At 44.7% G+C, this 16088-nt stretch overlaps 1 protein-coding gene across 1 annotated transcript in view; it reads right to left on the reverse strand.

The window, feature by feature from the left end:
• Positions 1–16088, reverse strand: part of LOC120836552 (Down syndrome cell adhesion molecule homolog) — a 120227-nt gene that overhangs the window by 51138 nt on the left and 53001 nt on the right. Inside the window, exons 5-6 of the mRNA XM_042292585.1 lie at positions 13949–14098; positions 13064–13237 (exon numbers count right to left, since the gene is read on the reverse strand). Coding sequence (XP_042148519.1) covers positions 13064–13237; positions 13949–14098 — 324 coding nt within the window. The remainder of the gene's footprint in view (positions 1–13063; positions 13238–13948; positions 14099–16088) is intronic.

Consider the following 16088-nt stretch of genomic DNA (forward strand, 5'->3'; position numbering starts at 1 on the left):
CTGAGAAAAGTCTGTCGCTTACCGAAATGCCGCGACAAGTGACGTGTATACCCCCAGATAGCGCCTTATATTATAGTCAAACGTATATAGAGTTCAGTCTATGAACGTAAGTAGCGTGCTAATGCGTTTCTGCTGGTTTTGGAGCATGGTAGATGGAGATAGATTCGAGAATTGCCGCAGAGAGTTATGATATTTCGATGATGGATACGTGTGTTTAGTTGAAACGTCCTTTTTTTTTTTAATCTTTTCGTGGCACTGAAAATGATGTTCGTCCTGAATGTTGTTTTATATCATTTGTTTCCTATTGATATACATATAGAATAGACAATAACCTGAAACAGGGCATATAATTGTGTGCCCCTTCCTGTATTTATAAAAACGTACTACGAACGCACTCGCAAGGACCAAACAGTGGTTGTATGTCGACATATATAAACACTTTGCAATACGTTTTTTTTTTTTTTAATAATTAGTAACTTGAACGAAGACAAGGAATGTTCCGTGTATTGAAAATGGTTTATACCCCTAAATGTTAAACGATTATTTGTATCCCACTGGAGTAGATGTAGCCTTACAACATATATGTGAGTCAATAACTAATACGTGAATCCGAAATTATGCCCAGGGACGTAACAATGAATTCAAACGAAAATAAAGACAAAGGACAGGACTAATAATTCGTGGACGAGACTTCATACATTCAGCTCGCACGACGTTGACAATGGGATCAGTGTACACAATTCTGAGACGTACAGAACGAATTGATTATATAAAAGTAACGTTAACTTCGATTATATAAAAGAAACGTCAACTTGTATGTGCGAGTGTTTTTTTCGCCTAGAAGAACGATCGAAACAAAGTGGGAGAGCCCAGTGTTGTCCTGACAAACGCATACACATCCAGATTAGCCGAGTGAGGGGAAAATGAAAACAAAATGAATACAATATGTAAAAGAGATCCATTGCTTATAAGGCTCTCTAGGCGTGCTTTCTTTGAGTCCATTCAGAATATACGAGTCTCTGTAAACGCCAGCCAGACAGTCACGCATGCTCCCACTGCGACAACACAATTGATGGCTAGACTCTTACGCGGTTGTCGATGGGCGTTTCTCGATCAGAAAAAAAAAAATAAAACAAAACAAAAACGAAGCAAAAAACAGTTTTATTCTGGAGAGAGAGGGAAACAGGCCGTTCCTACACGCTCCATGTTTCACCCGTCAGTTGCTGTTGATTTTTCTTTTTGTCGGCGGAGAGCAAACCGGCCAGGACGAATGTCGACAATTAATTTCCGTTAACATTTAATGAGAGAAAAAGGGGGGGGGGAGAGATGGAGAAAAGAAGGAGAGATGCATTCTAGAACACTCTCCGTCTCTTAGGACTTTCGCTCTCGTTCTTCCAAATGCGCAAACACAGACGCACTCCACTCCATGACGAGAAGGAGAGAGAGAGAAAGAGGGAGAGAGAGTTGCACAGGATGTGACGCCAAAGTCGTTTGTGCTTTTAATTCCGGGCCCTAAGGGGTCTCGCGCAAAAATAGGGGGAGGGGGGGGCAAATTAAAATTTATTCTAGAGCGCCTTTTGGGACTCCGTAGGGGCGATCTGCATGGATACTATAGTGACAAAACAAATACAAAATTTATAAGCGGAGCTATTCTGAGTTTAGTGCCACGGGGAACGAAGCGTTACGAGGAATAAGGGGTGACATTTGTCGATGTCGGAAAGACTCTTACTCCCCGAAAACACTGCGTGTGCTGGAGAGAGAGGGGAACATTTTATTTAAACTCGAATGTGTTTTTTTTTTTTCTGGGTTTTCTTTCTCGTTTTTGTTTGTTTCTTTTGTTGTATAGACGGCATGGGGGGGGGGGGGGGCTTGTGGGAAAACGAAAGATGACTTGCGTGGAGCGGACTTATCGAGGAAGTTTGGTTGAGTTGATTCGAGAAGGAGCAAAAACCAGTAAGATGAGGAGAAACAAAAAAGTCAAGAAGAGCAAGAAAAAAAAAAAAAACAGTTCGGGGCTGACTAAGCGTTGAAATAAAAAGTTGGCTGCCCGCTCCGGCTCAGCGAATGGATTTCTTCCGAAATCGAAGCGCCCCATCGCGGCAAAATACCACGCAGTGCACTCTGGGAACTAGTTAGCCACTCAGTTTCGGTTTTGATTAAGCAGCTTCATGTCATGCTATCACGCCGTGACCGAATGCGCTGCCTGCGTTTTCGATTGTCTGACTTTTAACGAATGTATAATACACTCATTCTTGGGCGATATAAAACGAGGACCGGGGCACTTTCCTTCGTTTGCAAAGCACCAGATATTGCGCGTGCGTATGCAATCGTAGTAAGTCGTGACTTAGTCACCTCACCCCACGTATGCATCTTTGAGCTCAATTTCAATAATCCCGTCAACCACCAGTGAACTACAGCTGAAATTTTGTCACCTTAAGCATTACACGCATTTTATTTGCCAAGCGTCCGCTTCTTGTTACTTCATTGAGCGAAAAGCAAGCCGCATCCTCACAGGAGTATCAAAGTTGAGCCCAGCGTTGACGCATGAACTTTTAAGGAAACGCAATAAATTCGACGTCACTACTGCACAAAAGTTACTAGGATGTCTTCTTCGTGTCATCGTATATCTCCTACTCACATTTTATGATGATAGGAGATTTAAGTTTTCACAAACGCTGAGATCGGCTAGCTACGACGGAGGCTCTAACAAGCGTCCCCTACTCCTCGCCTTTTTGGAGGAACTTTTACTGACGCCCCAGATCTGTGTCTGAACGGTGTGTCTGAAATTAACTCGGCATACTCAGTGAGGAAGAAAGCAAACACATAACACATATTATGGCCATTAGTAGCCGTCAAATCCCCTATGAATAATTTTGTTCGTTTGGCGGAAGTGCTCGAATTTTGCTTTTATTAAAAGGTTTGCATGTGCTAAGATGATTGCAGCATAACTTTATGGGCATACCCGATGTTGAATATTAGTGGAATGCAAGCGGGTCGGGACTTCGCTTCGTGCAGTGCTGCGGGTCAGTACAGATAAGAGATAAGAAGTGTGTTCAAATTGAGCTTTTCATTGGCGCCTCCGAGTATTACCTGACGTACTCAGGACCATTAAAAGAACAGTACTTAATTGCAAAAAAGTTATATTTCGTCTACGGACATACAAAAAAAAAAGAAAAAAAAAACTTCCTGACCAGCAACACTAATGTAAAAATGCGAGCTCGAAGTACGCGTACTTATTGCTTGTTATAGCGTGTTGTCTCGTACACAAGCGAGGTCCCCGAGCTTCGCAGCGTCGAAGTTCACAGCACTGGCTCGATCACCATACCGCGAAACGCTAACAGAAAGGCTCGAAAAAATACAACAAGCATGTGTTAAGACAAGCTATACGTCTCGGGCTTGTGCTTCGAGGTCAGGCCACTTAGGTTAGTTTAGAGAACAAAGATTACGCTTTCAAGGACAAGAAAACATGAGATAACCGCCGTTAATAATCCACTCTCTTTGTATCATCTCTTGTGGATCGAAACCGAAACCATGGCACTCTCCTCCCTGGCCAACGAGTTCCCAAAGCGCAATGCGCGTAGTGTTGCATGCAAGGGTTTATGGAAGTAGTCTATTGCTTCTGCATGGAGCGAAAACCCAAGGAGGGAAGTTAGGACTCGAGTGGCAATAAAAAGAAGACAAAAAATCGGAAAGTTCACGATTGGAAACTGTTTGATCCGAGAAAAGTATTGTTTAATGGAATAATGAAATAAATTTGGGGCTGAGATAAATGATTTTAGATTGGTATTTAACTAATCGCATATCGTTTAGTGGGCCAAAGGAAAACTAGTAAATGAGGGTGGAAAGCCAAAAGCCAGCTTTTTCGGTACGTAAAAATTTAAACCCAGCTCACGCATTGGAGTAGAGCACCGCGACATTCGGACGTATGCGCTCGTCAACAATCAATTCGTCGACGAATATTTGGATTCGTTTTCGAGACCAATGAGTTTCATCACAGAACTTTCCACCACTTGCGAATGACAAGATCCATGGTGCGCTTAAAAATCACGGCGGAAGCTTAGAGTCATCGCATCCGGTAAAATACTACGTCACGACCAGGTGAATTCTCATTTTGCTTTTTGGTCGAGGAGGAAAGCTAAGGAAAGAGAAGTTGAAAAATCATTTCATGGCATCTCTAATATACGGTGGGCTGGAAGAGAGGGCGCGACAATCGCTCACTTCGTCCAGCGGGAGAAAATGGCAAGGCTGCTTGGCACGCAGCGTTAGCATCGATAAGCTCGCTGCAGCGCCACAACGGCACTCCGCCGTACTCTGTACGATAAAAGAAGAAGAAGAAAATGTCTTTACCTTTGGTCACAATCGTGAAGCGCCGCATCGTCAATCTTTTCTTATTTGCCATTACAAAATTGGTCACGGCTCATTGAGCTCGACACAATGAAGACCTGTAGTTATGGTGGGCCTGTGAATCCTCGGTGTACTTCTTCTTTCACCCTCCCTGTAGTGCAGAGTGACGCTGCTATTCACTCCGGTCCGCTATAACCCACCACAGCTCCACATGCTGAATCACTGAGTCACTTTCGCAAGCGCGATCGAAACACTTCCCCCTTCTAGCCCACCATACTTTATAGACCCCTTTAAAAAGTCCCGTGCTCATTGCTAGACAGTTTGAAGCACTGCACAATGGCGGAACCAGCGACATCACAGAGTTTGGTATTGTAAATTTACATAAGCTAGAAATGAAGTGTCATTAGTGGAGCTTTTAGAGTTCTAATATTGGCGGTGTCTTTTATTTTCGCCATCGTGTAGGGGTTCCAGTTTCCACAGCTTCCAACAGAGGGCACACTTTCGAAAGGGGTATATTATATATTTCGAGGACCAAGTTCGTTTGAAGTCGGTGAAGAGCTCACTAAGATAAAATCTCTTCGTTTAGATTTCCCCAAAAGGCGCTGAAACAAAGTCACTGCGTGCTACCATGCAACGAAAGTAAGTTCATAGCTTTTGGAAGCTATTCCCACCCATGAGCTGCGTCCGAATACGAGCGTCTTTACGGTTCATTCATCTGCATATGTTCCCGGGACTCATATATATATACATATATATATATATATATATATATATATATATATACTCAACACAATAATAGCCCTTAAAGGAGTTAGCCGAGGAGGTTGCCAAAAAAGAGATCAGTGAAACGTTTCGGGCCTGGTAGGCTCTTCGTCAGTCAAGTGAGAAGACTTCGTTCTCCTTTTCTTTCAATCAAAGAAAAAACGGCCGGAAAAAAGAAGAAGTTAATTGGAAAAATGCTTACCGTTTAGCGGGTGCCTACTCAACTAAATTCTCGCTTAAAAGTTTAATATATCTTGATACCAATGCAATAAATACTATGGAAATAATTAAATATAATATTATTACTGCCATTCTTATCATAAAACCAGTTTTTGGGACATGTGGTTGGGTATAACCCAACTATACCTGGTGTCATGTGAAGCCAATGAGAGGCCCAATGTTACGCGTTTGCTCGTGTCACATTAAACGATGAAGCGAGAAGAAAAAAAAAAAAAAAAAAAAAAGCAACAGTGCGGTACCGATTAGAAGATCTCAATTAAATGTCCATAAAAAAAGACGGCAATGATCCTTTCGAACTGTTAAGGCCCTTCGGTTCTAAAGTATTAAATCTATAGATAAATTCAGATTCTTTATTTTTTCGATCTCTGGTGGTTCGAAAGCCCCCCTGGAGTATAATAAAATTAAAATCAGAAAGTCCGTTATGTCCTGCGGAGTTTAAGTGACGGGAAACCGGTCCGGCAACGTGTTTACGTATATGACTTTTATGTAGATTCATGCGTTTTCTTATGCTTGTTTTAGTTTCTCCTATGTATTGAATTTGGCATTTTCTACATTGAATTAAATAAATAACATTTTCCGAATTACAGTCAAAGGTACCATTTATTTTCCAATTAAAGTTATTCGCTGTGCTACGAATAGAGTTAGCTATAATTATGTCCCCACATAAACTGCATTGGTTATGATTGCACTTGGTGCAACCAATCGGGACCAGGCTACGTCCGATGGAGTTTCGGGACTGTTTAAATAAATCTAATAAATTACGTGGTCTCTTGAACGCTATACCAGGGGGTCGAGGGATAACTGCCTTTAAAGCTGTGTCCATGTGTAAAATATTCATGTGTCGTCTAAGAATATTGTTTATGTTTGGAAGTTTTGATTGGTAAGGTAAGATTAGTCGTAATTCATGATTATTTCTTTTCGGCCGCTCTACTAAACACGCGTTCCGAGAGATCGCTCGACTTTTAGATATAGAATTATTTATTAGCGGTAAGGGGTATCCACGGTTAATGAAATCCTCTCCTAGTGCTCTAGCTTTTATATCAAAATCATTATCTTCTGAACATAAGCGTCTTAAGCGTAGCATTTGACTGTATGGTATACCTTTTTTGTTTTGTATTGGATGACAGCTTTTATAATGTAGAAATTGACGTCTATCTGTAGGTTTTCGATATAAGGTTGTTTTCAAACCATTTTCAGTAAGCCTTACCTTAATATCTAGAAACTCTATTTCTGTATCAGAGTATTTATACGTAAATTTAATATGTGGATTAAAATTGTTGGCAAAATTAATAAATTCAAAGAGCTTATCTTCCCCATTATTCCAAATTATAAATATGTCGTCTAGGAAACGTTTATAAAAAAGGGGTTTATGCGGGAAGGAGTTAAGTAGCCGCTCCTCTAAAGACATCATATATATATTTGCATAGGAGGGAGAGAAGCGAGATCCCATTGCTGCGCCATGTATTTGTAAATAATGCTCATTCATAAATGTGAAGTTATTAAGCTCTAAAGCTAAGTGCATAAAAATATTTAAGACGCTTTTACTAACAGTGAGGTCGTTCTCATTAACAATATTAAGAACTGCTTGAATACCTTCATCATGCGGTATATTAGTGTAAAGAGACACTACGTCCATTGTGACAAGCAACGTACTATTAGTCCTAAAATCTATTTGGATATCATTAATCAAATTGAGAAAATGAGAGCCACGCCACGATTCGTCCGCAGGCTCAAGAAGATGTCTCCTTCAGTATATCGCGTAAAGCTTCCGGGTGCATATATGTATACAACGCAACGATCACATAAGTCTGCATGAAAAAAAAAAAAAATCCTACGCTGTTGTTGTTTACTTGAGTAAGCTGACACGGACAGCTCGCTCTTCCAGAATCACCCTCTATGCATCTCACTTTTAAGCACCGCCCACTTTTTCCGGATCCCGGTTTGCCCCCACCCTTGCAGTACATGTAGGAGGACTCGGTCCAGACTACACACGCTGTTTGCGATAGCTAGTGCACCAAAGCGGAAATAAAATAAAGTTACTTTCCCTAACTCCCAAAGGAGATCCCAACCCCCCCCCCCCCCTTTTTCCCAGGAAAAAAAAAGGGGGGGGGGGGCGGGGGGTGATAGTTGCTACCACGGCGTCGTCTGCTTAGTAGTCTGCTGCTGCGAGTCTTTCAGGGATATATACACTCCGTGCGGGAACTATAGGGGGCGCTTTGAAAAACGCGCGCAGCGCCGCTAGCGGAGGAGCTGGCGTTCGACCGTGAGGCGCGTTCAGCAGCCTGCGGCGCCTTTTCGCATGCCGAGTTGTGGCGGCGGAAGCGCGCGAAGACGAAACTTTTGCTTCTTGAGCCGATACGTTGAGGGTGACATTGCATGAGTGCTGGGGCAAACCTAAGAAAGGCATTTAGCTGTTCTCCACTTCTTATATATTGAGTTTGAGTCGTTATTAGGGGTAAATTCTCTAGTTGCAGCCGAAAAAGGAGTTGGAGCGATTTTCCGAAAAATCGCTCCAACTCTTGTATACCCACCCTATCATAGTCTCAATAGAGACTGATAGTATTTTGAAATAAATAAATAATAAATAAAGACGGCCGCCACCATAATTGCTCTGAGTGGGAAATTTATTTTGCTCGTCGCTGTAAACGTAGGACTGCTGGAACGATGATATTGGAGGCGAGTGAGATGTTCACTAAGTTTGTGCACGAACTGTGCCAAGTTTGATTAAGACAGCAGGTGTGAAAGTTATGTTTCTAACGAATAAAGAAATAAAGCTGTACGGTATATCCAATATTGAACCCAAAATGTTGTGTTATAGCGGGCTGTGCAAAGTGCAGATTTGGGCACACAGGTGCTTGGACTTGACAGTAACATGACACAGCACTTATTATACAAAAAAAGGTGCTATAGGCAAACCAGATGAAAATTTGGTTTGGGCGGCGTAACTCAATGGGAACCGGTTTTGACCATGAAAAGGCTGTCAAAAGAATACCACTAATCGGGGGGGGGGGGGGGGGGTGGAAACTTTAGAGGTAGGAAGGGACTAGTGGACTCTACTTCCAATTGAAACAACTTTACGAAAGGTGGTTCCAAAGCCGAGAAAACAAAGTTGTCGGCCAACACACGGTTTGGCCGCCAAGGGCTTTTGCGGTCAGCTGTTGTGTAATAACCTGTTGTGCGAGGTGCTGATTTTCGGCGCACAGGTACTTTGACATGACCGTCACTTGGCACAACAGTTATTATAACAAAAATACTTGGCATAGCGAAACCAGGTGGAAATTTAGTTTGGGCGGCGTAACTAAATGGGAACTGGCTTTTACCGTCAAAGGCTGTCAGATACTACCACTCATCGTGGGAGGTGCACACTTTATTGGTAGGAAGGGGCCAGTGGACGGTACTTCCAGTTCGAACCACTTTGCGATGGGTGGCTCTAAAGCCGAGAAAGAAAAAAAAAATGTCTACAGAACTCGGGGTGTCAGCGTTTCCACATCTAGAAGGAGGCTGATCAAGAAAGAAAGCACACCACATAAACTTCCATACTCAAACGCCGATTCTCCAGTGATTCCGAGTTTCATTATTGTTTTCGTTAGATTTATATTTGTCACTTTTTTTTTTACTCTTCGAATCTTTCTTCATGAAGTGCAGATTGCGTGCCATACTTGTCCGGAAATATCATCGACACGTACGATGGGGACGAAACTTGTTTGGAGGGCATTCCTCCAACGAGATTGGCACAGCATACCCGCGAGTGTGGGATGGCATTTCAGTTCGTCCCATCGGCGCTGACACATGTAGACGTTACTGGTACGAAAACAAACGCAGAGCGCAAAGCGGCAGTGTAGAATATGTCAGCCGTGCCGACACAGTGGCAGACATGATCGGGACACCAAATTTCTCGCGTCGTACGGCACGGCTTTATCGTTGTCGCTGCCCCACAAAACATCGGCGAGGTGAAAAACTGTGAAACTTCGTCTCCACGAGATACGACGTATAACTATTGAAGAACTTAATGACGCAGCACAGGCAGCACTTCATGCTGTGAACCCAGCGCAATCGCACCACTCCGACTTCAATGCGTACCAACGTACGCGGCGTGGTTTCGGTTTCGTTTTCTCTGGAGTACTCACTGCCCACCTTCGGTACCGGCCGCGCGGCGGCGTGCCAGTCGCGTCGCACGGAGTGTATAGTGGAAGTGAGACCAGCGGGCAAGAGAGAAAACTCCCACCATCCACACCACATACGTCTCGCTTGTTACTTGCTTGCCTGCTGTGTATACTGTGTGCGCCTTCTGCACCTTCGTGCGTCTAGTATCTTTATCGAGCCCCCTTTCTTTATATTTATCACCGTCATGCGTCGTGTGTCTGTCGACGCAGTGATGGCTTTCTTCATTCATCACGCCGCAGGTGTTGCCACCTGCCATCACGGATCGCTCAAGCGCTGCTGTCGCTGGTTTCGCAAGAGGAAGAAGACGGCCGAGCATGTTTGTTTTTTCATCTTCTTTTTAGGGAATTTATTTTAACTTACACTGTTTTGTACGATACGTCGTTTCTTGTAGCGTCATCAAAAGACGACTAGGAATGCATTAATAAGCAGCAGGTTGGGCAGCTCAAGCAGAAAACTCAGACGTGGTGCGATGTTGTTTTTTTATCGCTACGTTTCGGAATGCTTGTTGGTAGTACGTATGTCCCGTTTATTTCATCCATGAGACCGATGCCTTAGACTATTTTTTTTTTAAAAAGGGATACTTAGAAAAAGCTAAAAGAAGAATGAAAGGGGAGGGAATATAAGTAAGCGAGGCGTGCATTTTGGGCCGCGGCCATTGAGAAAACTCAGTCAACTGCTTTTACTACTGAGAAAACTTACGTTTAATTTTTTTTTTTTAAATTAGTGTCAGGAAGCTACCTAGCTTTGTGATCACTTTCTTTTTCATATAGGGGTTGACGGGCATAACGTCAGTTAGTTATTTCCGGGTTCCTTTCGATGCATCGTTGCTTGCGATCTTTCGCTAGATCATACTCGGTTTTATTTAGTTTATTACATCGTTTACTGCGGTCACAAACAGCTTTTGTCCTTAGAAGTGTGGACATCATGCAAAACTAAAAAAAAAAAAAAACAAAAAAAAAAACATCACTAGAAAAAAAAAAGTAAAAATTTTGTAAGACAGGATAAACCAAAGACGTTTCGTTAAGATGCCAAGGAATGTCTTTTAAACGTTACGAGGGTGAAGGGAGTGGTGAGAGAATAGGTCCAAGTCACCCTTTTCGCGATTATAAAGAAGATGGAAACGTGCTATTGGGGACGAGAATGTATGACGGGGTAAAAACAAAATGTTCTGATACGCTTTTTTTTTTTAACATAGAATGAAATATTAATAGGGAGCAAAGGCGCATCAGACTTGTCATTGTCATTAACAACTTCTAAGTTCCACTGCAGTAAACTTCACAATCCGATAGAACAAATGAAGAGGAGCCAAACTGCCACCGTCACGGTGTTCCAGCTACGCACGAAAAAAAAAAAAAAAAGCCCAGGATTACGGCGAATTCACTGACCGTGGCTGGTTTCATTTAACCAATCATTGTACGAAATTGGTTTACTGCGATAGGAAACATTAATAATACTATGGACTACTGCGACGATAGGAACGTACAAAAAAATGTTACTTTGGTTGATTGAACATGTCTAATCGCTTTCTCCGCAAAAAAAAAAAAAGGAAAACAAAAACAGTTTCAACATGACCGAGGTATATTTATTCACCGCTTACCGATATGTGAAAAATAAAACTGTCGGTAACTTCGCAGGGTGTAAGTACGTGGTGGAACGTCGCGATCAATGTCGCAGCGCGGGCCATTTTCTTTCTCGGTTCCAAACGTATTTTTGTTTTCAGTTTCGTGATTCTTCGAGTTCTTTCCACAGACTGCAGCAATTCGCTCTTCCAAGTGCTTTACAAAAACATAAACACACAAGGATTTTTTTTTTTTTTTAGAATGCACAAACACGATTTGTTTAGCCGGGCCCACGGCCCCTCTCTTGGAAAAAAAGGAAAATCAACGAAAAGCTCGCAAACTTTGCACGCATCTACATTATAGCTCCCCCCAAAGCCTTCAGCTTTATCGCGAAGAGTAACTGAACGCAGATTCTGCGCCAGATTGCCGGCCTTGTGGTGCGACAAGCGACCCCGAGTGATGGCGATCACGCGATGTGCCGACACTCGGGAGCGTTCCCTGCGGCGCGGCGCCCGCGGTCCCCCACCGGCGCGGTCCGCCCAGCTCATCCCGCCTCGTTCGCGAACATTCATTCCCGGGCTGCGGAGGGGTCTCCCGCCCCAAGGCCCCGTAATCTCCGAGCACGGCGGGTGAAAGCGCGGGCTGCCGGGGGAAGCGTGTTTGTCTTGCGTCAAGCACGGGACTCCCCGATGAATGCCCGGGGATCAAAGCCGAGTCTTGCCCGCTTGGCGAGTGGAGATCCCGTTTACAGAGAGGGAAAGAGAGTGCAGGCGCTTCGTTGCTCCTCCTAGAGAGCCTCTAATTCAGAGTGCTTCCAACATCGAGAACAGGGTCACGTGGCTTAGGAAGGAGGTGGCGAAAGTGTCGGTCGTCTGCGTGCGTCTGAGCCTCTCTGCCTGCTTTCCTCCTCGCCACCCGACGACGCACGCGCATTTGCAATCAGTCGGCGCAGGAGGCGACCAGCTTTAAATTGCACACGCGCTCTCCCATAGTTTATGTCGCTCCCTCTCTCAAATATCGAGGCTCTTCGGCCTTCTCCCTTCCTTCCCCTTCTCCCTAGACGGAGATGGGAGTTATGCGTGGCGGTGCGAAGCTAGGGAGCTGTGACAGGCAGCGTCGGCCTTATATACTTGGCGATGGTGGAGGAAATCTTGCTCGAGACGGCCCGTCTCTTTTCTGTGTGCCGCTGTTCTGACATTTTGGGTTCTTTTAGCTGTCTTTGGAGTAGTATAGGGCAAAGGTCGTCTTGTGTCTCTCTTTATTTCTTTAAAAGACGTGATTGGCGGCGGGAGATTCGGAGTAAACCTGTCGTAAGTTCTTGCTGTAGAGCACGAAGCACGGCCGGACGAAGTTGGAAACTGTGGAGATTTCGAGCCCCTGGTTTGATCGGTTTGGTGAACGAAGCGTTTGTTTCGATTGCGGGATCGCGTGGCCGGTCGAGCGTGGCCCATTTTGTATCCTAGTCGCGAGTTTAAAGGACTGCCCGCCGTTCGATCGTTCGTGTGAATTCGTCATTGCCTTTGTGCGTATGTTGTTGTACGGGAGAGCGTTTCTGCGCCTTTTTCCGTGTTTGCGTGTGCGAGTGAACTTGTATTTCGCAATTGCACGTCCGGTTCTCCGTGTCCCTTTCTGCACGCCGTGGGTGAGCGCGCATCTGTTCATGTCACTGCTGCCTATGCGAATGTGGGGGCTTGCGTGACTTAAAATCATGTTCTTTCTTCCTCAGATCAACGTGATGAATTCAATATTAGAACTCTGTGGAACATTTTATCCGTGCTGATTGGAAGAAACAAAATACGTTAGTCGACCTCAGAGTTCCGCTATAGATGGAATGTTCGTAGTTACGCATACTCGTTCGTACGCTTTATTCTTTCATATCGTTTTAACTACGCAGCAGGGATGAGACTTGTGCCTACCCTTTCCGACGAATTTCACTTTTAACCGCAGTTATCGCGTTACTTCCACTTGCGGCGCACACATGGGCCGTGACTCACGCTTGACGGTGAGGAAGACGAGCTTGCTGAGGTCCTCTCCGAAGCCGTTGGAGGCCTTGCACAGGTAGTAGCCGGACTCCTCGGGCTCCAGCTGATGGATGGACAGCGTGCCGTTCGGGAACAGCCCGTACTTGTGGCTGTTGTACAGCGGAAGGAACTCCTCGCGCGTAGAGTCTGCGCAGACGAAGAGGAAAGGAAAGTTCAGCACTGTCAAACTTGACGTTTTTTTTTTTAATTTTCGCACATTTAGGTAGGGTAGGAACGCACTATTTTAATTCCTCTCCCATTATTAATCTTGTACACGCGCTTCAAATGCAAAATATTTTTTTTCTAAAAAAGAAAAAAAAAAGTACATGATACGCTAGCTATGACATATTAATCTGACCGTGTCCCCTGAAGCCGCAGTGCAGCTGCTCATACACTCACACATTATACAGTCGACAGGGCGTTTGCTGGAGACTCGATGACAGAATTTTCTGAGGCATTTGTTTCACGTATGTTCGCCTCATCATAGATATAAACGATTCGAAATGTTGGCAGTCATTTTTTTTTTTTGGTGACCCTCACACAGGGAGAAAAAAAAACACGCCTGAAACAGTGTCTGTGTTTACAGAGTGTCTTTTTTCCGTGATGTATTCGTGGTGTGACTGCGCGGCTTCGAAGCTGCGCAGCCCTCTCCCCGCCCCCCCCCCCCCCCCCTTCCCTTCTCCATAAGAGAAAACAGTGCCCGTGCATTTCTATTGCTGCGAGTTAGTCGTTTTATTAACTAAAGTTCCACAAACAAGATGCCATCAAAAACAAACTTCCACAAAAACACACATACACAAAAAAAGAAAAAAAAAAACACTCGAGTGTTTTTTAGAGGCGGCCATAACTGCAGCAAACTGAAAATGTGTGTTTGACGCCGCCACTGACCGGAGGCGATCATCCACGTGATGGTCGGCTGCGGCGTTCCGTTGGCGCTGCACTGGAGCTGAACGTTTCTGCCCTGAACAACCGCCGCGTTCTCCGGCTCCACTTCCCACTTGGGGGGCTCTGCGAGGGAGACAGAACAACACGGTCAGGCTCTGTAGTGTACCATACAGTCGCCGACGGGATGGCAGTGCCAGGCAGGTATGTCAGTTGTTCCGTCTCCAGCGCCATCTTCTATACCTTCGACAGCGCTCCGGCGTCTCTTGAAACCCCAGAGCGCATGCGCAGCCAAAGCACGACGGAAGGCAGTGAGCGCGTACCGGGAAACGGGTATTCGAGAGAGACGCCCTGCTGCTCTGAGTACTTGTATAGAACCACAACCTTGAACAGGCTTCACTATAGCGCTTCCTCGTAGCTAAGTCCTTCGTAAAGTCTTGCACACTACTCGAGTCTTGTACTCTACTCGAAAAAAAAAAAAAAGCGATTGAATACGATTACTTTCGGGTAAAATGTATTCCCGTAGATTACTGAATTGCTCAAGAAATAAAGCAATTGGTTGTTACTTAAAAAAAAAGACCGTTACTTTGCCGGTTACTTCAGTTTTTAAAGACGACAGCTTTTTCTGCCGGTTTGAAGGTAATCAAATGAAAACAAAATGACAACAAAAAGTAATTGATTATAAGTGATTAGATATCTTGTAATGGGTACCGTGCAAGACTGCCCGTACAAGATAAAGTTTGCTCGATTATAGCTTGTTTTAGGGAACCGTGTTTGCACACCCGTTACGGTTCGATGGGACCTAAGGTATACGCACTGCGCACAGGGGCGGATCCAGAACTCCATTTTGGGATGGGCGGAAAATTTGTAAGGATACTATTCTCCCATTCTTTCTTGTGCACTGGGGGTCCTCCAATGGCAAATTGCCCTCCAAGAAGGGAGAAGGGGGGGGGGGGGGGGGGGTCGACTTTGTTTGGGGGAGGGGGGGGGGGGCGGCCGCCCTTGTCGCCCCCCCCCCGTCCCCCCCCCCCAAGGATCCGCCACTGACTGCGCATATGGGAGACTTCTGCCGTAGCGCATGCGCAGTTCGTACCGAAGGGACTATCGCACCGTGTCAGATGTGCAAACACGGTTCCCGAAAACTCTCTAATGTTCACTTACGCAGCCGGTTCGACTCCTTTGTTTTATTTGCATGTTTCTTCAAATAACAACACCAAGACTATTACTAAACACAAGCGTGGTTAATATTGATGTCTTTAGTGTAGACATGTACGTAACGCGCTATTAATAACGAGTTACGTCTACCTAGTTACTTCTTAGGTAACAGTAACGTAATTAGTTATTTAGAAAAAAAGGAACGAGTAACCTATTTAGTTACTTTTAAGGCTAAGTTATGAGTAACGGTATGTTGATATAATTTTGGGGACTAACATCTACAACAGCGTTTAAAAAGCCTCGTTTTAATAGACAAATCCCACCAAGCGTGAAGCCGACAAAACTTTAGTTCAAAAGAAGCAGGCGGCAGTGTCCGAGACGACTCTTGCCGTCGCGTGCTTTTCACTCGCAGAGTTCCCAGCGAGGTTCGGGTACGTGCTGGAATACTAAAGTTCTCTCCATGCATTGCGGCAGCGGTGGCGTAGTCAAACTGGCTGGTGAGATGGGTCTATTGTAGTCTGAGTATGGCGTCTATTGCGACGAAGAGCGGTAGGGCAACCCGAAAATCAACTAAACAGTATGAGAGTATAGCAACGTTTATCGTTGAACACGTCAGTCGAACTCTACAGCTGGGAATGTCCTTCATCCGGAGAACACAAGAAGGTTCGTTGGTTGAGCGCTCTAGAATCGTGTACCCACCGAGTGTACATCACAAAGGTTACCAACGCGGGAAGGCAGAAAACCTCTTGTCAACTTGGAACTTTAGAAGCAGAGAGAACAAAAGTGAGAGGGAGATCCGAGATAATCTGCCTGAAGCACAACACTGCCGTTCCTTTGAGTGCATCAGTAGAACGACATTTCAGCGTGGACGGAGATCTATTCTCAGCGAAGCGGGGAAACAAAACTGGTGAAAACTTCAAGAGGCAGCTACAGCTTGAATGCAACGACTACTAAAAAAAAA

This window comes from Ixodes scapularis, unplaced genomic scaffold (assembly GCF_016920785.2).
Source record: "Ixodes scapularis isolate PalLabHiFi unplaced genomic scaffold, ASM1692078v2 PGA_scaffold3__209_contigs__length_174095766, whole genome shotgun sequence".
Classification (NCBI taxonomy): Eukaryota; Metazoa; Arthropoda; class Arachnida; order Ixodida; family Ixodidae; genus Ixodes; species Ixodes scapularis.